Source organism: Protopterus annectens, chromosome 12.part0, assembly GCF_019279795.1.
Source record: "Protopterus annectens isolate FY-2018-M chromosome 12.part0, PAN1.0, whole genome shotgun sequence".
NCBI classification, from domain to species: Eukaryota; Metazoa; Chordata; order Ceratodontiformes; family Protopteridae; genus Protopterus; species Protopterus annectens.
In genome coordinates, this window is record NC_056746.1 from 512,237,503 (window position 1) to 512,259,954 (window position 22,452).

General features: G+C 39.3%; 1 protein-coding gene across 2 annotated transcripts in view; it reads left to right on the top strand.

Moving 5' to 3' along the window:
* The window catches only part of NT5M (5',3'-nucleotidase, mitochondrial), a 231,326-nt gene that overhangs the window by 190,816 nt on the left and 18,058 nt on the right, over positions 1-22,452 (top strand). For both annotated transcript variants that reach the window (XM_044089658.1, XM_044089659.1), the window contains one exon: positions 7,296-7,410. In XM_044089658.1, coding sequence (XP_043945593.1) covers positions 7,296-7,410 — 115 coding nt within the window. The remainder of the gene's footprint in view (positions 1-7,295; positions 7,411-22,452) is intronic.

Genomic DNA, 22,452 nt, shown 5'->3' on the forward strand with positions numbered 1-22,452 from the left:
ATGATAGGCATTATACAGAGCACACGTGAACTTCCTGCTCTGTTTGTACAGGCATTCCTGACAAAAATACTACATTATGAGTCTTTGTTTACACCTGGAAGTGTCCAAGTGATGCTCATATATTGTTAACATTTCTGTAAACCGACTAGACACTGTTAGTTTACTTACTTTAATCAGTAAGCCTTGTATGGAACTACTATTTTTTAATGAAAAGTTAAGCTGTATTTCTTTTTTTCAACATATTTCTCTATTCTTGCCAGCCTTTCATAACGTCTTTAAGGATTTGCATTTTGTTTTTGCCCCAGCATGCTCTGAGGTTCTCCTGCTTGCACCCATTTGGCTTATTCATTCTTATGATGGGGGGGGGCATAAGCCATGCCCATTTCTTTGAACAGGAGGACAGCCATTTCACTCATTCATTTCCTGTCTAGTGCAATAGCCCTGTTTTGGAGGACATGTATTTCTAGTGGACAGGCTGATTTACCTTAAAGTACTTCAGTTTGATGTTTTTATCATTAACTCTTTGACCAACTTGGAACTCTTTCTTCCTTTACTCTTCATTCCAATACCATTCCACATTTTCTTTCCTTAATGACACACTTATTTCTGATGTATCTGGGCCAACCTTTGAAGGTTACTTGTACCTACAAATGTCATAATTGCTTATCTTGTGATGGTTGCATCTCATAGCTCTGACTTTTTCATCATCTGTTAATTGGGCTCATTTATTTAAGTTCTGTAGTTCTGGTTTTGCACTAACTCTTGTTCAGCATGAGGTGATACTGTTTAGGCACTGTGTTTTCAAGTGCTGTGCACAGTCTGATAACTGGGCTGTGCATAGTATGTCCCATACATCATTAAGACATTTGCATGATTCATAAAACTGAATGACATCATTGTTGCAGTACAGACTTATGGCCACACCCCCACATTTGGCTGACAGTGACCATGGTCAGAGCTATATATTGTAGAGTTACAGAGCACTACAGGTTTTCCTGTTGTATCTGGTACACAGTGGTGACAGATGCTGAACATGGCACAGGCTTAAACACTCATTTCACCAATAGCATGCCTGTAATTTATTATTTATTTTACATTTGTTGACCGGGATAGTTCGACTGGATGCATGTCCATTTTCACCAAAGGCCCGGTGAAAAAAGCTCCAAGATAATAATACACATTGAACATTTAGTAAATGCTAGTTTCAAGCAGATTCCAGTCATAAGCAATACCAGCATTTAGCACATATAGTACTTATTATAAAACACTTTACAAAACGTAACATTATTTTCAAAGTTAAACATACATAACATTACATTCAGGTTTAAGACACACTGAGCAGCAGTTATACAATTGACCCTTCCTGAAATGGAGTGGTAGAAAAAAGTTAGAAGTAGTTGAGGGTAAGGCACCTAAGAAATGGAGAGGTCCCTAGTCAGGCTTAGTGCAAGGACATAACCAATGAGTTTTGAAGTATTTCTTCAGTTTGTTTTTGAATGGAGTTAGTGAGGGTTCTAGGGTCAAGTCATCTGGGAGTCTGTTCCATATTTTTCCAACAGAGTTGGCAAACAGGGAGTCCCCAGCTGAGTAGTTGGATTTGTATGTTTGAACTAGGAGTCTAGTGGATGATCACAGTGGCCGGGTGCTGGTGTGGGGGCTGATAATATTTTTAGTGCAGGTGTATTTTCTGGTTGGTAAAGGACTTTATGTGCCACTATTAGCTGGTTGAACTGCAGTAGGCTTGGCAGTTCAAGCCATCCTAGGCAATTTAGGTTGTGGCAGTGGTGTGTCCGGTAGGCTGTGCCAGTAGCAAATCTGGCAATGTCGTTATAGCAGGATGATAGTTTATTAACATCTGTTTTGTTTAAGTTGGAGAATAGAGGTGAGCCATAGAGAAGAGTTGATAGCAGATGGGAATGGGCAATTGCAGTTCTAGCAAGTGGGGTAAGGAAAGGTTTGAATCTGTAAAGAGAGCCAAGTATTTTATTAATGGTTTTGATAGTTTGATTGATATGCGCATCAAACTTCAGGTTATCAACTATGACACCCAGTAGTTTAGTTTGGGCTTCTGGGGAGATGATAGTAACATTGTAAGCAGTTATGTTGAAGGCTGGCAGGGGTGTCTTGCATGTGGGGGAGAAGAGGAGCAACTTAGTTTTGTTGAGGTATAGGATTAGATGTTGCTTGGAGAGCCATTTTTCCACTGTATTGAAGGTAATTTGGGTTAATGTGAATAAAGTAGCTGGTGAGGTGTCAGAACAAATCAGGGTGGAGTCATCCGCATATTGAATGCAGGTAGCATCTGAGATGACTGAATGAAGGTTGTTGATAAAGATGGAGAAAAGAAAGGGTACTAGTATCGAGCCCTGGGGGACTCCTAATGTGATGGGTAGGCGAGATGAAAGCTTGTCCTGCCATAGGACTGCCTATTGCCTGCCCTGCAGGTAGGATTGAAACCACTGGAGTGCATGATTGTTTAAGGAGAAGGTATTCAAGGTATTTATAAGCATTTTGTGGTCAAACATGTCAAAAGCCTTGGATAGATCTAGAAACAGTGCTGAGGATAGTTTGTTATTGTTGTGGTTGTGGTTAATGACGTTAGAGAAAGAAAGGAGGGCAGAAGTAGTACTGTGGTGTGGCTTAAAGCCATGCTGAAAGTTGGGCCACAGCTTGTTCTGTGTGAGGTAGTGCATGAGCTGTATGTGTACACACTTTTCCATAATTTTAGCTAGAGGTGACAGAATAGCTATTGGTCTAAAGTTTGACAGTTCAGTGGAACTGCCTCCTTTATGGAGAGGTATGACATGGGAGATTTTCCATATAGTGGGTACAGTAGCTTCAGATATAGCTCTGTTGATCAAGATAGAGATGGGGTATGCTATGATGTCAGCAGCCTTTTGCAGATAGTCTGCTGGGAGGAGGTCGGCAGCCAGGGTGGTGGGTCTTAGTTTCTTAAGTAGGGCATGAATAAGTTGAGTAGGAAGGGCATGAATAAGTTGAGTAGGAACAGGTTGGAAGGTAAAGTATGTTTGGGTACTGGGTGTGGCTACATTAGAATTAGAGCCATTGGGAGAGAGTTGGCTGGCTAGAGACTGGATAGTCTTTGTGAAGAAGCTGTTGAAGTTATTAGCAATGTTTACTGGGGATTTTTGTTGGGAAGCTGAGGGGGTGGAGTGGCAGTTTGGCCTGGGTGGAGTAGTTTGTTTATTCCTGCCCAGAACTTTTGAGGTTTGTTTTGGTGTTTTTGCAGTAGATGGTAGTAGTGATTCTTTTTGTCTAAGGTTATGGATTTTTTTGGTGTCCTTCCTTAGCTGTCTGAATATTAGTTGATCAAGTGGGGCTTTTGTTTTTTGGTAGGTGGCCCATGATTTGTTTCTGAGTGAAGTTTTGGTATCTTTAGAAAGCCATAGTGTAATATTAACTTTGGTTCTAATAGAATGGCTGGGAGCATGGGAGTTAAGAATAGCAAGGAATTTGGTGTTAAGTATGCAACTGCTTCATCTAGGGGAGACTTTTTAGCACTGACCAGTTGCATGCCTTAAGTTCATTCTGAAACTTGGTGTGAATAAAATTCTTGTTGTTTCTTAATGTTCTATAGGTGGGTTGGTAGGAGCAGTCTGTTTTGAGCTTGATTACATAGGTGAGACCGTGGTCACTTAGGTCATCAGGCAAAGTGCCTGATTTATAAGATTGAAGATGGGTATTGACGAGTATCCAGTCTAGGGTACTTTCCTTGTTATTGGGTTTCCTGTCCTGGTGGGTAATTTTATATATATATATATATATATATATATATATATATATATATATATAACTAAGGACAGCTCCTATACAGATTTGTGGCCATTCTGAGTAACTAACATACATCATTACTGCCAGCAAACTGCTTTCACAGTACTTTTCCATAGTGACAAAGCTGTTTCCCTGCTAGAACATGGCTGTATTACTAACTGTAGGTGAAGCAGGACTTCCCAAATCACTTTCCTGTAATAAAACATGCACTAACCCTAGATGTCCTTCATATAATCCATTTGTCTCATACAAGGGTGAACAGTACACTGCCTGCAGTGACTCCATAAGGTATGGAGATCAAAAACACAAATATATGGATGTAACACAGGAGGCATGGAGGCATACAAGGGGGATTCTCTGCTCACTGTCGTGACCAGCAGTGATTTATTAACGTTTTAGCATTATGTTCCATGATAGCAGAGCAAGACACAATTGTATGTTATGTAAATTAAGGGTATGGTTGTGTCTGTATTCCCATTGGCAGGAGCTGGTAAATATCACTGGATGTGGTACACAGCATGTTTGGTTGTCCTGCCATGTTTCTTTGCTTTGTATTTTTCCAGAAGTAGGCTTCACTGCATGTTTGTTTTCAGTTGTTTATGTGCACAATGTGTTTGATAACATGGTTAGTCAACACTGTTTTGCAGTGCAACACTACTGTTTCTTGTCCAATATCAAATGTTTTCTGTGGTATTGTGCACTAGTTTGCCATAAAATACCCCTTGCCTTCCTCCCCCTTCCTCTCTACTGAAATGTAAGTATGTGATTTAATCAACTTCATCCCACATAAACAGTAAGAAAAATATAATTATTTTAGGTGACTTTAACATCAAAGTGTTAAAACCCATTAATTTTGAAGTCTTGGACTACCTCACTGAACAACTGATGCAACTAGTCAAGCAACATACTAGACCCAACCTTTTTGACCAAAAGACACTCCCTTGTCAATATTATCATCTCCAATAGCCCAAACACAATCTACAACTCTGAAATTTACTCGCCCTTATTTAGGGATTGTTGACCTGTCAGTTTGTCCATTTTATGCCTAGCTTCCAAAACAAAAATAAACTTAATATCCTTCAGATCTAAATCCACTACTAGTATTGCTAAACTATCTTCACATTTCTGTTCCCTTGAAAAGATTCCTATTTAGATGCTACAAATCCACTTTTCACTTAATCTGTAGACTTTCTAACTCCAAAACCAAACAGTGACTAACCCATGAGTTATAATCCCTCCTCAAACTTCAGGATGAATCCTGGCACTCCTGAAAATGTAATCCCACACCTATAAACAGAAAGCAGTATAGAAATCTAAGGAACCTGGCCACAGTATCTATTAAAAGACAAAAAAAGCAATTCCTCCAAATCTCTCTTAAATACAGTCCTTGGAAATTTTGGAAAAAAGCCAATAACCTCATAGAATGTTACCCGTCTCTCACGTCTACAAGTACTTCCTTCAGCTGGTCTACAGATGATTTCCATAGATACTTTAGTGACCTCCTCAAATGTGCTGCAGACGCCCGCACAAGTGCTTTCTCATTTCACCCAGAATATTTTCCTCTCTTTTATTTCCAAAAGATCTCATCCAAAGGCATTATCCCTTTACTGGAATAAATGCAGCTCGAAAGTTTTCCAGGTATAGATAACCTACATCCATGATTTATATACTATTGCTGTGACTTTATTGTTACCTCCCTAAAACACATCTTTAATATTTGTGTTCCTACCAACAACATGCTTAATGTATGGAAGTCTGCCATAGTAAAACCACTGCCTAAACAAAAACAATCCATACGTCCATCACACCATCTCCTCGTTTTCATCCTCCCAACCCTGTGCAAAATCTTTGAGAAAATTGTCAACCTTCACTTGTAAAATGTGTTACTAAATACTAGCTTTTCTCACAAAAGCAACATGTCTTCTGGTCTGGGAGCAGCACGGCCATAACCGTTTGGTCTCTGACAAATGAAATTCTCATGTCAGTGGGCAACAGCATGTTCTGTGGTGCAATTTTTATAAGCCTCAATGGAGTCTTTGACTTAGTCAGTCACTCCTCTCTTATAATTCACCTTTCAAGATCTAGGCATCAACCACGATGCCATACATTGGTTCCAAAGTTATTTGATTAACGACCATTTCTCAGTGAACTCTAACTTCAGTACCTCTGTTGCTCAGAAGAGTATCTCAAGGGTCTGTTCTTGCCCCTGTCTATTCTGTATATACATCAGTAGCCTTCCACTTGATCTTTCCTATCTTCCTCTTCTCTTACTGCTCCACCCAGTCAACTACCTTACAGCAAGATCTATAGTCTGACTTCAAACATCTCAGTGAGTGGATTACTACTAAAAAGCTCATACTAAATACATCCAAAACTAAATCTGTGATTTTTGGTACTAAACAAAAGCTCAATAGATCCAAGAAAACCTAAGATTTATGATCAAAACAACCAATTTTAGAGGAAGTCTTATCTTTCAAGTATTTTGGTCTCTGGTTAGACCTCTCACTCAACTTCCTCCTGCATCTTGATAATACAAGTAAAAAAATTAATCCCCTACTTTTCTGGGCATAAAAAATATCCCCCTTCCTCTCACACACCACCAGGTCTGCAGTGGTGAAAGGAATCCCTCACCTCAAATTTAGCCTCCCTCTTATATCCGTAGCCTCTGCTAAAAACTCAACCACTATTCAAACACGAGAAAACAAAATATGTAGCATTAAACAGCAGACGTCATTAATAATTGTCAGCTTTAGATGCTGTCATGTTTGAACTTGGTGATCATATTAGTGTGTGACAAGTAGAAGTTTGAATTAGAAGTCCAGTACTGAGTTACTAAGCAGCTGGGCAAAATATCCTGTAGGATAGCTGTCAGGCAGGAAGGAATGAAAGAGCTTGTTTTAATGAAGGGTAATAGTCATCAAAGAAGTGAGGCATGGAGAAGCCATACAGCCTTTATGTATCATATGTACAATGACTTATTGGGACTGTATTGCATTTATAAAATGACTTACACTGTACCTTAAAACAGAGGGACTAAAGTCAGAAGATACTTTTAAATTGTGTTGTTATGGTTCAGAAATATGGCATTATAGAAGTACACCAATCACAGGCTCACTGCCCGAGGGAGCCGAGCAGTCCTTTGGGTACTGTTTCCCATATATGCAGGATAAAGATAGCAGATGTGTCTGTTATAAAACTGAGGTCAGTCACGGATTGGGGATAAAGTGAAGGGTATCTGAGCTCTTCACAGCACTTACTTAAGTAGACCATCCCCGTAAGTGTAAGCAGCACTAAAAGCATAACACATAACTTTATTAGTAATGTTCACTGATTTAAGTTAAAAATGTTACATATAAATACCTGTTTGTATCTTGCTTATTGGTTCTGTACTTGAACATACTTGTGTTACTTATGGACATGAACTGTAGGTTGGGCTGGTAGTATGTGGTTCTGTTTTATTTCTGCTTGTTGACTGCTTTCTTTCTTTCCTTTTTCTGTTGTAGTATGCTTGGGTAGAAAAGCACTTTGGACGTGAGTATCTGGAGCAGGTGGTACTAACTAGAGACAAAACAGTTGTTTCTGCACACCTCCTGATAGATGATAATCCAGATATATCAGGTAAGTGTTGCATGTAAATAAAAAAGGGGACTGTCTGCAATCCATAGATATCATTTATTTAACTCAGGGAAGCATTTATCTTTAATTTCCATACAGGGTTGGTTGTTTGTTACCATGCACAAAGCAAAATAAGGAAGTAAGGTGTATCTCAAAAGCCTTCTGTGTCATTTGATACCATTCTTTGTTTCTGGCTGGTTAGTCCTCTTGTTTTGACATCTGAAGAGTTAGTAGGTTGTGGAGAGGAAGAGTTGATACCTAATCATTGGCATGTTTAAGACAATGCCTACAGAAAGTGATAGAGTATTGTGGGCAGCACCAGGCCCTTCCTTTCTCAGTTCTGCTTTTATAACATTGAAGTTAGCAGGTTTTTTGAATTTTATCTGTAAATTGCATCAGTGTCATTTGTTGACTTATCTTCATCATTGTAATTAATTAGTACGTTGGTAATACAAAAAAGCTTATGTTTTTGTTTTTCCTTTGTTCTGCTTGTTAGATGATGGATCAGTTTCTTTGTTTTTCTATCTTACTTTTCTCCATCATTAGACTAAATGCCATCTGCTCTGAAGGTCATGGCCCATCCACGCAACATTTTGCTAATAGCCTGTTGTGTGTTTATTGCACAAAACTAGTTAGGAACTTATTTGATGTCTGTTTCTTGAAGGATTGCCACACACTGAGCATCCATGCATTGAAATTGAGTAGCAGAGTACATGCTTTCCATGAGAGATGCTAACAGCAGTATACTCCATGGATCCTGTAGTCTATTCCTTGTGGCACAATACCCTCAGGGAGACTAGAATCCACAGTGTCTAAGTAATAGTGCAGCCTCGCTGTATGAAATGACAGCTGCGTCATTATCTTTTGACAGTTGTAATGTGACTGCACATCTTCAGTTTGCCAGCTCTACTAATCAGCTGTCGACAGTGCCTGGGCTTCAATCACACATGGGAAGTGAGCTAAAGGGTTTTCTAATGGTAGGCCCAGTGTTGGCTGGTCTCCACTGTGGGCCTGTCTGTGGTTCCTTAGCTGCTATTATTGTGAGAACTCACTATTGCCACTGTTTCAGGGAGAGACTTTTATGGTACCTGGGAGATGCTTAGATGCCACACTGGTATTTATGACACTGTTTCTTTCTCATAGAAGTACTGTGCAGGGCATGTGCTGTTGTCACATTTTCAACCATGTTTGCAACTCATAATCACATCTGGGATGTTGCCTTTGTGATTTTATTTCTTGGCTTAGTGCCAGTTTGGAGATGTGGCCCTGAGGTTATTTGTAGTTTATTAGATTGCAGCACCCTTAGTGGCACTGTGGTGTTGCCTTGGATTGGTGCATTTTGATAGGTTACATTTTAGTATATTTCATGGCTCTGAGACACCATCACCTTCTCTATTCATACTCCATTACACACTGGGGCCTTGTTGCAGTCATTTGATAAGTAGATGGAGGCTGTGTGGCTTGAATAGTCAGACTGCATCTCACTTGGGGGCCATGAGGTGTATAAACGTCATAAATTACAATAAACCCACATTGCTGAGGCTAGACCATTTAGTGCCTATTCCTTGGGTTCCTTTAGTTAGCCTATACTTCCCTAGGTCTCTTACAATCCCTACAGATTGTGACTGTAGACACAAAACAGTGCCAAGTAGGAGGTGTGTATTCTTCAGTATATTTTCATGCTAGAATATTACCTGCTATGATTCATATTGATGAGCTCCAGTTAGCACTGTGGGTTAGGATAGTAGTTCCTTCCATCCCTATCCAACGCCAGCCAGAGCAGAGCAGGTCTGGGGCTTCTTACAGTATCCTCTCCCTGACTGATCTGCTACCCAGGTCTTCTTTTCAAAACTCCTGATTCTAAGCAATTCTATTAAACACCCTACTGCAGCAGCACATAGGTTACTTCATTTATACAACACACTTGTTTACTCTATATGTGTGGTGAACAAAGGGGGACATGAAACAAGCTGAGTTTTAAATTTTTATCTTAAAGCCATGCCCAACTTTGTTAATAAGTCTTACATTCCTTTAGCACCTTAAGAAGGGTGTATAGTGGAAGCTCGAAAGCTGAGAACTGCGAACGCCACAACCTCGAACTCGGAAGTTTGAAGACTGAAAATACCAAAGCTGCAGAACATCGAATTCTTTCCCAGGGAAAGAATTTGGTGGGCCATTTCCGCAGCTTCGCTATTTCCTCCACTGTGGTGTGATCTCAGAGTTGGTATATTTAAGTAGGGGGTGTGGGGGGTGAAGCCCCCACATTAGAAATGGTTTGTAGTGTTTGTGTGTTTCGTATTTTGTGCTGGAACAGCAATTTTTTTTTTCCAGGGAAAAAAAATCGCTGTTCTCAGCTTCTGAAGTTTTACTTTTTCGGGTTTGAAGTTCGATTTTATGGTGTTTGCTGTTTTCATGTTTTGATCATGTGATGTAAACACCCTTAAGAGACATCTGTCAGTACGTGTGCCTAATCTCCCTAATGACTCCTGAGATCTCCCTTCAGCTGGCTTCTGTAACATGTAAGTGTTTGGATTTTCTCTTTTTTTTAAATAAGAAACATATTTATTAAATTATCACTTATGACATACACAATCATGCATTTATATAAATGCAAACAAACCATCTTGACATAATTGTAGTTGTTGTAGTTGCAAACATTATACATCACTTATAGTCTATCCAGTCATTGTCAGGCAAACATTACATAATTCATTCAAATCCTGCCTTCTTTTAAAACTTGTTCATCTTCTGCATGTATTGTTCCCACAATTCCCATTTTTTCCTATTTAATTTTCTCCTACCCTTTTACTAAAGGTCCCAATTGTAGTTGCTTTATATCTGTTGCTATATTTATTACTTCTAGGAAAGTTGGTTTAGACTTTATTTCCATTTTCTAGTAATTGCTTTTTTTGCAGCCACCATAATTAGATTCAGCAAGGCCTTACTATGTCTAAGCAGTTCCGATTCTGTATCATAGTTCAAAAAAAATGTCCACAGTTACACCAATTTGCTTGCCCAGTATTTCTGATTGAGCAGTCTACAGGGAATCCTTAAAATCTGCCAGCTCATTACACTCAGAAAATGTTCCCAGTTACCTTTTTCTTCCCCATGACACCTCCAACATTTGCTGTCTACCTGACAAAAACTTCTTTGGAGTCTACTTGGGGTATAAAAATACCTTTGTAAACACTTTCAAGCAAAGATCCTAAATCTTCTAGACTTCGTTGCATATTTGGGAGATGTACATATATCCCTTCATTGTCTCTTTGTGAATTGCTTATCCAGTGTAATTTCCCAATCCTTTCTATGCTCCTCTGATCGAGTCTTATAGTTATCATGCAATATTTTGTATGCTCTACTAACTATTCCTTTTTTTAATGGCAGCTTCTGTTCTAGACTCAACTAAAAACTCTACAAGTGCTGGTCTTTCACTTAGGATCTCCCTATGTCTTTCTCTTTGCCTTCCCTATCAAGGATTGATATCAGAGTATAGGCAATCTCTGTTGTGCAGTCCAAGTAAATTCTTGGCATCTTCCCATTCTATTACTTTTCACTCTATAGTTATTTGCTCCCAATGCTTTGGTTCTTTTACCAGTTTTCTCCAATAAATTCCAGCCTCCTCTTGCCTGTTGTCTGTATTCCTAATTGCAGTCATCCCTATCAGCTGAATCTCCTTTCTCCAATCCTTTGTTGGTTTAGTTCTTAGAATACTTCATGCTACTTTATAAATATAATATTCTGCATGGCTAACATACAACCCCCCAGTCTCTCATTATTTCTTGAGCTTCCCTCCTGTTTTGTCATCATCCCTTTCCTCTTTGAATTATAACTTTTTGCTTGTACTGTGTATGGGAGCCTTAACTACGTAACTGAAATAACCCTTCAAATTAGGTAATCCCAAACTGCCTTGTTCAATTGGAAGAATCAGCTTATCCCACTTGACTGTTGCTGTCTTCGCATCCCAGATAAAATCCTTTATCTCTTTATTAATTGCTATCCACAGCTTTGCCTGTAGTTAATAAAACTATGCCTGACCTGTGTATAAAACGAAAGGGACTAAAAACATTTTAACTGCTTGTATCGTGCTATCTATATCCCTATAACAGAGCTTTCAATGTCTCAGTTTTTGTATCATCTTTTATTTAGTCTCTTCCCACTTATCCTTAGCTGCCACACCAGAATCTGTTTTAATCCATACTCCTAAGTATTTCATTTTATCAAGTCACCATAAATACGGATATTGCTAAACGAATTCATGTGAGGGTATGTCATTTACAGCTATTGCATTTGTTTTAGCTTCATTAATTTTGTATCCCGAAAAGATTTGAAACAATGTGTCACAACACTGAAATGTCCTGCTGTGGTTTTATTAATAATGTAATCTGCAAATAGAGCCAGCTTTTCTTGACTGCCATACCAATTATAGCCTTGAATTTCTCAGTTTTTCATTTTCTTTGCCAGTGGCTCTAAATATAGTACAAATAACAAATGGGAAAGAGGACACCGCTGCCTGGTTCCTTTGCTCAAACAGAAATTATCAGTGAGGAACCAATTAATTTTTACCTGTGATTCCTCATATATCTTCCTAATTAACCTTACAATTTTATCAGGGAATGCAAATGCTTCCATTGCCCTGCTCGTAAGCTCCCAGCTTACAATGTCAAATGCTTTCTCTGTATCAAGAACCGCCAACAACAGTGGTGCTTTCTTACATTCATCTTCCTTCTGGGTTGTCAATGTTCTGAAATGTTTGCCTCCCTTCCACAAAAAACACATTGATCCATATCTTTCAATTTTGTCATTACCTTTGCCATTCTTTTAGCCATTATAGACTGTTTGGATTTCCTCTTGTAATATACATAGCTGATACAATTCAAAATTTTTTCTGTATTTGTTTGTTTTTGGGAGTAAAATTAGCTGTACCTAGCATATGCTGTGGCATCACATAGTGCATTAGGTGGGTGCCATTTGTCACACACACACACACACACACACACACACACACACACACACACACACACACACACACACACACACACACACATTAATTTTTTTTGCCATTTGCTTAAATTTGGATCCGAGACCTAATATTTGTTCAAAGACAGTTCCATGGTTTGGTGACTGCTATGGCAGTAAACCTTGTAAGTGTTCTTGCAGTGGATGTATCTCTAGGAGGACACAACACCACCACTGCTTGTACTTGCCGAGTTGTATAACCTCAGAGTGAATATCAACAGTGAATGTAGAGGGAAGCGTTAGGCCTACATCAGTTTTCCAAAGATGGTAACTGTGAGTGTGCTGAGTGCAGGCATCAGCAGGAGTGCTTTTGCTAATTCCAAGTTAGTGCCAAACATAAAGAATGTAGGTTGCCTAGAGGCCAGACATTGTTTGAAGGCTCCTCTTCCTAACCTCTTCCTAAGAGATCGATGTGTTATCTACCAACAGCCAAGGATGACTGGAGTGTAGTAGATGCACCCCAGACAGCTACCATGGGGGTATCATGGTGTGTCCACATCAGATTTCCTCTGAGTATCTGGAAAATGGTTATGCTCATCTGGCTTATCTGGAGTGATGCATTAAACCCCTCAGTGAAGTCTCAGTTGATGAACTCAGGATTCTGAAGGTTTCTCCCCTGTCTGACCCTAGAGTCAAGCAGAAATTGCCAGCTAGATTTGACAAGGCTGTCATGGCTCCTCTAAAGTTTGGCATAAAAGCACTGCCAGGACACTGGATGTGTGCATGCTGTTTGATGTATAGTGGGACTTATCCTTGCAGAAGCATACCTTTGCAGAGTATAGTGTGGTGCCATTAACAATCTCTGTGCTGCCCTCTAACAACCCTATGCCAGTCCAGTGTGAGCTGCTTTGAGCATTAGAGGTGTTTTACCTCATGCTGGAAAATGCCTGGTATTTACCTGCAGCACATGGCTTCAGTATTGTCTCTAGGTGTAAAGCAGTCCTTTATATATCTATCTATCTATCTATCTATCTATCTATCTATCTATCTATCTATCTAACCTATCATTTATCTATCTATTTAATTTCTTTAATATAGTTTTGCTTTCATGCCTGCTGACCACCACGCCTCCCCTCAGTCACACACTACTGTCTCCAGTGGGGGGCATCATTTAAGCTACCTTGAGGGATGCTTTGTACTCTTGTCAGCTTGCATTCTGGTGATCAGAACTTTTTATTTATTTTGGCCTCACCCTGCCCCGATGGTGACCTCAGCAGTTGCATTACTGCAAGGGCTGCAGATGCCCCCTTGTACACACATGCATGATCCTCCACACGTGCTAAAAGGGCTACTTTCACTGGCTTGGCAATCGCACCCAAATATTTTCTGGTACTAGTTCAATGAAGCATATGGGTCTATGTTCTTCAGCTAGTGCCCCTGTCATTAGAGCATTGGTGCAATCCAGATGGAAACAAACCTCTCTCCCCAAGGATGGGTATGCCCATCCTCCCTGCCTCAGCTGCCAAGTGACTGAGAGGCTAGTTTGCTCGAGCTTTAGTCAAGCCTTATCTCAGTGCGCCACCAGAGCAAATTTATGGGGCACTGCTTTTATCACGTCTGTGCAAGAGATTCCTTCATCATTTTGGATGGGGCTCACTTACACTAAAGGGTGACGTTTAGTCCTTTGCTTACAGAGTGTTTACCAAGGTGCTAATTTTTCATAAAAGCCTTTTAGGAAAAAAATTGTTTTGTTGTACTCCCTGCCACATAGAGGGACTCCCAGGTGATATCCATAGTATGGGCACTAATTGGTTGCAGGCTCTGCGACTTCAAAACCTCCTTTTGAGTGACTACAGAATACTGCCTTCAGCTAATCAGATGGAGAGTCTTCAGTGTTGGTGATTCCTCTCCAGGAGAAGGGCCGGGGAAGCCACTACTTTGGCAGTGTGGAGTCCAGAGACTGATCCTCCTGTGCCCCTTGGGTCATTGGCACCCACAGATGTCACAGTTTTTTTGTGTGCTTGAGTGTGTGGATATTGAAGTGGACAGCAAGGTGTCAGACTATAAAGTCACTGTGCATTTAGTGATCTCTTAATGTCAAACCGTGTTCACTGTGCTCTAGAATGGTGGATGATTCCTACCAATCTAAGTGTGGGCCTTTACTTCCTACAACGTAATATGTTGTATGCCCTGATGGATACTTTGTTAGTTGGTTGGGAAGTTCCTCTAGTTCCTCCTTTGTTTACTGAAAGTAGAACCCAACATAGTGGTGTATTTCATATTACTGAAGTTAACTGTAGCTCATCTGATCTACTGTATACAGTGTTACTTCTGCCTACTAGACTGCAGTGATGCATTTAAATAATGTACATGTCACTTATAGTGTTTTTTTATATTAGGGCTGCTCCCCTGAAGTGGAGGATGTGCCCCCACCCCCAGACTTTACAATGTACTACACCCTCGTTTGCAGCAACTTGTAGAAAAAAATCTCTTTTCTTTTCTTTGTAAAATAGAGTTTTTAACTTTCAGTTAACATGGCAATTTGGTGGGATGGCAGTGTAGTGTGGTCAGCACATTAGACTTCGGGGAGCCTGGTATTTTTAACATATAGTTGACCCCAAGAATAAGGGCTTCATATAAAGTTGCTGGAAAAGATGAGAGTGGAAACCCTCTTATTTTGATTGAATAACTCTGCTTTGTTATGGTTAGTGAGCAAACTGTGTGGTACTACCAAGTACCCGCCTATGTAGAGAGACACGTAAGATTAGAACATAGAACATGACATTATTCTTAATGCTGTTCACCTCTGTGGGTGCTTGAGTATGTTGGTGGACTCCTCAGACAGGCAGTGTTTCCCACTAAGTTGTGTGCATGCCTAGCCACATTCACGTCAGTCATATTCTCATGTGTAGGAACATAGGAACATACTAGGCAAGAGATCACAGGGCTCATAAGATGCTTAGCTATATGCACCTTTTTATGGGCTTAATAGTTCTTAGCTTCCAAATCAAGCAGGGCTGTATATGATAACCCAAGTCATATTTGTATTTACCCATCTAGTCATCAAGTCTAGCCTTAAATGTAGCCAAAGTAGTACTTTGTTTGACCTGTAGTGGTTATTTATTCCATTGGTTAGGAATATATTGAGTTAGACACCTATGTAGCCAGCTATTCTGGTTTATTTACTGGTGTAGAGTTAGGTCCTTAGTGCAGGTACTTGTAGAGCCGCTAGTTTTGCATGGAAGTAAGAGGTCATATAAGATTGGGTCTTGCATGTCTCAAAGAGCAACACATAGGTCACCTTCCAGCAACCAGAAAATTCATGTTAATCTAGTGGGGTAGTTGAAGGATTTAAGACCTTTAATTTTCTTGGTTAGAAATCTTTGGGACTTTCCCAGTTGCCCGATATGCTTGTATTTGTGCATATCAGTGGGAACAGTATGTTCATTTATGGCTCTGATAAGGGAAGAGTATTAGTGGTAGTATGATTTCTTTGGATCTTGAATATATTACCTTGGAAATTAACTGGACCAGATGGAGTGATTTCTTTCTGTTTTTTAACAGAAAACCTCTTTATTGGATTATCACTTATGACAGACCGTCATACATTTATATAAAAGAAAGACCGTATTGACATATTTTGAGGTACAAACATTATACGTCACATACAATCATCTGTACAGTCATAGTCAATCGAACATTACATAGCTCATTCAGTTACTGCCTTCCCTTAAATCTCATTTCTCCTCCAAAATATTATTATGCATGCATTGTTCCCACAATTCCCATTTTTTTCTTTGTCATCTTTGTCAAAATTAAAAAAGAATAAAACAAATTAAAGTACAGCCAAAAGCATTGCTTGCATACAATCATGCAAACTAAGCCAAAAGCCCAAGGTAACTCTCAGAGTCAGTGTTATCCCCACTCCGCTCACCCTCACTGTGCTCTGCTCGCTCCGCTCCTCTCCCTGCCCCCAAATCTCACCCACCCCACTAGTGCTAAATTTAAACCAGTCTTTGCCACTCCCTTGCCACTCCCCTCCTGTTAAGTACCAATCAGCACCTCACACATCATTGAGCAACCCTGCCCCTTAACCCATTTCCTTCTCTCTCATTCTTCCACACCCTGTTAGCACAGTCAGCCATCAAATCTGGCCTGCCCCCTATCAAAGTGCAAACAAGCAAAAAAACACTAATTACCCAAATGCCTATACTATTTCTATTTTACCAATACACTGCCTACGAACAAACACTTGACCATGGTATTCACTACCCAAATGGTCAAACAGACACCCATGACTTCACACATAACACCAAACACTTTACCTTCCCCAGCACACCGAATATACCACCCTCTATAAAATACCACCCCTGTACAGCCACAACACATAATCCTAAAGACAAAGACTATATAAAGCTTATAAACAAACTCCTAAAGCTCAGAATATCCTGTCACTATAACCTTATAATAGATGGAGACATTCATCCCAACCCTGGCCCACCCGCACCCAATAACCTCCACTCCCCTACCACAACCCCCACAGTCAAGCTACCCATGAATACTCCCACTAGTTCCCTCGTAGCATTTCACCTAAATATTAGAAGTATTAACAATAAGATTCCCAACCTACACGCCCTCCTAGCAACCCACTCCCCAGACATCATTTGCCCTACGGAAACCTGGTTAAAACCCAGTACTACTGACAATGAGATACTACCTCCAGGATACAATATTCACTGGTTAGAACATGCTACAAGGAAAGGAGGTGGGATAGCAGTCCTTTACAAAAATACTCTAACCGTTAACAGAGACACCATTCACCCTCCCCAATTCAATAATGAGGAACTCCTCATAACCAAGCTACAGATTAACCAAAACAAACACTTGAGCATCGTCTGTGCATACATTCCAGCAGGCAACAACCTAAATACCCTAGAAGATCTTTACTGGTTATCCACTACCTATCCCCAAGAAATCATATTTCTTGGTGATTTTAACACCGACTGGCACCCCTGTCCTCTGACCCCCCCCCAATCATATAAACCTATCTGGGTTTAAACAGACCATAACCTCTCCCACTAGGATAAACAAACCAACCAACAAGGAAAGTATCCTAGACTGGATCCTAGTTAATAACCAACCCCAACTGTACACAGCTGGTACTCTCCCTGATGATCTCAGCGACTATTGTCTTACCTATATCATAAAACATAAGGCAGGAAACCCTCACCAGCCCAAATATAAAACATTTAGAAACAGGAAAAACTTTTATGCTGCTATATTCCAAAATGAATTAAAAGCAGTTGACTGATCAAAACTAAAAAAATCTAACATTAGAGGAGGCCATAAATCACTTTAACACTAAATTCCTAAGTATCCTTGATTCCCATGCTCCAGCACGTAGGCTAAAAACTAGATCAAATACAGCACCATGGCTCACAAAAGATACCAAAGCTAAAATCAAAACTAGAAACAGAGCCTGGGCCAGCTGGAGAACAACCAAAGCCCCACTTGACCATCTAAAATATCGTCAATTCAGGAATGATACAAAAAATCTATTTTACTGGATAAAAAAAGCTTCTACCAAAATCTCCTACAAAAACACCACAACAACCCTCAAAAGTTCTGGGCAGGCTTAAATCAACTACTTTGTCCAGGTCACTCCACCACCCCAACCCCGACTAACTACACCCATAGTTCCCCAGAGACCATAGCTAGTGCCTTTAATAACTTTTTCACTGAAACAATCCATTCCCTAGCAAATCAACTAACCCACTCTAACTTAAACCACATGCCTAATCTACCTAATAATCACCCCAAATTAGCTTCCAACCAATATCCACTAGTTTTATAAAAACACTTCTAAAAAAACTAAAACCTACCACCCTCGCTGCTGACCTCCTCCCTGCAGAGTACCTGCAAATAGCTGCAGATGCCATTGCATATCCCATATCTATCCTCATCAACAGAACCTTATCCAAAAATGGTATCCCCTCCCTCTGGAAAATATCTCACATCATCCCACTCCATAAAGGTGGCAGCTCCTCAGACATATCCAGCTATAGACCCATTGCCATTCTTTCCCCACTAGCCAAAATAATGCAGAAATGTGTACACAAGCAACTAATGCAATACCTTTCACAGAATAACTTACTATCCGACTCCCAGCATGGTTTCAGGCCATACCACAGCACCAACTCAGCCCTCCTTTTCTTTACTACTGCCATAAACCAAAACAGGAATGACAGTAGGCTAACCTCTGCCCTCTTTCTTGACCTATCAAAAGCCTTTGACATGGTCAACCATGAACTTCTCATTCTTTCACTAAAATCTATTTCCCTCAACAAGCCTGCTATCCAGTGGTTACAGTCCTACCTGACTGGTAGACAGCAGGCGGTACTATGGCAGGGCAAACTCTCCAGCCAGTTACCTCTCACACTTGGTGTTCCTCAAGGGTCCTTACTAGGTCCACTACTCTTCTCTATTTTTATCAACAGCCTCCACACTGCTATCCCTAATGCTACCTGCATTCAATACGCAGATGATTCCACTCTCATCTGCTCAGCCACCTCCCCATCCGACTTGCAAATCTTAACCCAAAATACATTTAACACTATCGAGAACTGGCTCACCAACCAACTCCTACTTCTGAACCCCAATAAAACTAAACTTCTACTCTTCTCTCCAACTAGTAGAGCCACCACACTTTCATTCTCTGTCACATCTAACAATGATACCACTATTTCCCCAGATAATCACACCAAACTGCTAGGGGTTATCATAGACAATAATCTCAAATTTGACCTACAGGTCAACAAAACCATACAGACCATCAATAAGAAGCTTGGATCACTGTGTAGAAACAAGACATTTTTAACCCCACTGGCTAGGACTGCAATCACCCGATCACACCTACTCTCTACTCTTTTATATGCCTTGCCTGTACTCTCAAACCTCAACAAATCTGAACTAAGTAAGCTGTCCCATAGCTACAATCATATTGCCAGATTCACCACTGGCTCCATCTGTAGAACCCACCACTGCCAAAACCTTAAACAACGAGAGCGGCTAGAACTGCCCAGCTTAATTCAATTCAATCAACTCTTAATAGCGCACAAAATTTTGTACCACCCTGAGGATATCCCCTCACTTAAAAATATTATTAAGCCATATAGCAACCTAAGATCCCTACCGTCATCCGATAAACTACTGGTCCAAACCCACAAAGCTAATAACTCTGCTGGTGAATCCCTGTTTGCCGACTTCATTGGCAAAACCTGGAATTCGTTGCCGAACTATATAACCCTACATCCTCCAAAAGTCTCTTAAAAAAAAAAAAACATCAAACAGTATCTCAAAGTGAATTGGCTATGCCCATGTACCAACCCTGATTAAGTTATAAACTAAAAGCATATTCTGCAATTATCATAACTTGTAACTACATCACCAAGCTCTGCTTCCAATCTGATGTCTCTTACTTTTAATTGTCTGTCCATGAGAATTGTGAGTCCCTACTAGGGAACACTACTAACCCATTGTATATAATCACTTTGTTTTTACAATTGTTTGCTAACTTCTGTGTAATCTACATAAGTTTGTCTATGTGGAGCTTTTCTTCCTGGGCCTCTGCTGAAAATTGACATGTATCCAGTCGGACTATCCCGGTAAACAAATGTAAAATAAACAAATGTAAAATAAATAAATAAACAAACATTTGCGCCTACCCTTTTCTAAAGATACCACTTCCAGTTCTTTTTTGTCTGTTACTACATACACTACTTTTAATACACTTGGTTTAGACTTTGATTTCCATTTTATAGTAATTACTTTTTTGGCAGCCACCAGAATTACATTCAGCAAGGCTTTACTATGTCTAGGAAGTTCAGATACTGTTTCACAGTTCAGAAAAATAATTTCCATAGTTACTCCAATTTGCTCACTCAATATTTCTTGACAGAATAGTTTGCAGGATATTTTTAAAGTCTGCCAACTCATTACATTCCCAAAAATAAGTTCTCAATTACTTGTCTTACCCATTTGCAATTTGGTTGAGGAAAAGATTTTTGGAGTCTGCTTGGAGTATATAAATACCCAGAAGAACACTTCCAAACAAAAATCCTAAATCTTCTAGACTTTTTTGCATATTTGGGAGCCAAAGAATAGCTCAACAAAGCATTGCCAAACACAGAATCAGCAAAAATAATTACAACCACTGTACTGTGATGGATTCCTGATAAAGAACAAATGGGACACAAAGTGGATACTAAAAAAATCTCGCTTTTAATTTTAATCAACCACACATTAAAGTTCATTTAGCGCTTTCATCCACACCACGGCAGACTTCATCAGAATATATCATTAATTCTATCAGTTACTCATATACCACCTTTTGGCGCCAAATTACCAAACTATTAATTATTCAGTTGATTACTACTTAATGCAAACTTTAAAAAAAATACTCATAAAATGCTCATAGACTTGATGCTGCATTTCCTATCCTTTAAAATATTTACATGTGCAGAGGTATGCAGCCCTGTCCCCTAAACATCATATATTAGTGCAGCCTTTTTCTTTTTCGTTTTAAACACATTGTACGGTAAGTATAATAAACTAAAAATTGAGATAAGTGAAAGTTCTTCGCATTCCGAACATTCCTAATCGACCACACAATGAATTAATTTATTTCCCAAACACAATGCATAACAATTTTCAAGTATTGTAAAAATTCCTTCACACATTGCATATTTGATTTGTTTATACATACAATATAAAAAAAAAATTTGTGCCTCAATAGCACTACCTAAAAAATAAAAGATACTTAATACACAATAACATACCACTTGCATGTAATTTATGCCTGTCAAAAATGTGTTACAATTCATCCTAATTCATAAATAAACATGTTAAAAAAAATATGTAACTGTTAACACGTGTGATAAATATGTGTCCCCCCACAAGAAAAATTGAATATTGTGTACCCCTTTTTCATTTAAGCCAAAAGAAACGGTTTAATGGAGACAAATTCATTTAGCCCGGGCTCATTGGCAGCATCAGTTAATATTTGCCATTTAATTTCCTGTTGACCCAATAGGACTTTGTAATTATCCCCCTCCCCCGTGGCCGTTGACTGACTAGTTCCAATATGGCAAATTTGAAACAATGAGTTTCTCCACATTTGGCTACATGCCTGTAAAGTGCATTGTTAACATCTTTTCTTCTAATGCTGTACAAATGATCGTAAATTATTTTTTTCATTTGTCTTTCAGTTTTCCATATGTAAAAGCTGGGGTGTGTCATGCATTTGGCCAAATATATAATGTATTTGGAATTACAATTCCCTGATTTAAAAGTAATCTTGGTTTTATTGATATTCTCTAAAATTATACCTTCGCCTTCAAAAATAGCATGACACTGCCCACAGCTTCCACATTTCCTAGTACATGTTTTCCGATTATTCTTCTCCATAATGAAACATCTACTTTCCAATAATCTCTTGATGTTTCTCCCCATTTTATATACAAACACCGGTGTGTCTCCTACTATTTTCCCTATTTCTTTGTCAGCTGTTAATATGTTCCAATTCCTGCTTAATATGTGTTTTATATTTTTCACATAAGGGTTGTATTCCAACACACATGCCCTACTATATTGTGTTTTCATATTGTCTGCCTGTATTTGCTTATATTTGTTCAGTTCTTTTCCTAATAAAGGGGGATATTTTTTTTCCCCATTCACTGATTACATAATTCCCCACATTATCTAACATAATTGGTGGGATATCTCCTACATGTAAACATAAATTTTATCAAATCTATTTCTTCCACCATATCCTTATATGTTGATGTCATTCGTACTGCTCTAATACAGTGCCCTTTAAATATATTTTTCATCAAAGATCTTGGATGGTTACTGGAATATTCCAAATAACTGTTTGAAAAGGTGTTCTTTCTGTAAATACGGGATTTAAATCTGCCAATAGTGTTGGAAATATAAGTATCTAAATATGCTGCCCCTTCTGAACTACTCGAATAAGTGAATTTCATGTATGTACTAGTACTGTTTAAATAATTCAAAAACCCATCTATTACA